We start from the raw sequence: 260 nt of genomic DNA, 5'->3' as shown, positions 1-260 counted from the left end.
GGGCCGAGACTTCTCCCCAGGGACCTCAGCATAGAATGGGCCCAGGGCGGCAAGGGTGCGTTCTGCCGCCGGCTACTACCCAGGCGCGCGATGATGCTAGCCATGACTGAGGACGATCGGGGTGTCCGAACAGAGCGAGATGCTCAGGCTTTGTGGAAAAGCCGAAGGTGCAGGGGTGCTGGGGGGCTCGCCTATCTCAGTAGGGGCTGTGAAAAAGAAAAAAAATGCGTAGTAGTTAATAAGGGAATTGGCTGCAGTCG

The 260-nt window shown here is 58.5% G+C and overlaps 1 protein-coding gene across 1 annotated transcript in view; it reads right to left on the bottom strand.

Annotated features, from left to right (window-relative positions):
• ZCCHC12 (zinc finger CCHC-type containing 12) overlaps positions 1-200 on the bottom strand; it is a 1,880-nt gene extending 1,680 nt beyond the window's left edge. The window contains exon 1 of the mRNA XM_077771919.1: positions 1-200. This exon is cut by the window's left edge and continues 1,680 nt beyond it. Coding sequence (XP_077628045.1) covers positions 1-104 — 104 coding nt within the window. The 5' untranslated portion in view covers positions 105-200.
• Positions 201-260: the final 60 nt, after the last annotated feature.

Source organism: Crocuta crocuta, unplaced genomic scaffold (genome assembly GCF_008692635.1).
Source record: "Crocuta crocuta isolate KB4526 unplaced genomic scaffold, BGI_CrCroc_1.0 scaffold1269, whole genome shotgun sequence".
NCBI lineage: Eukaryota > Metazoa > Chordata > Mammalia > Carnivora > Hyaenidae > Crocuta > Crocuta crocuta.
Note: the sequence above shows the minus strand (reverse complement) of the source record. Positions and strands in the feature narration are given on the sequence as shown.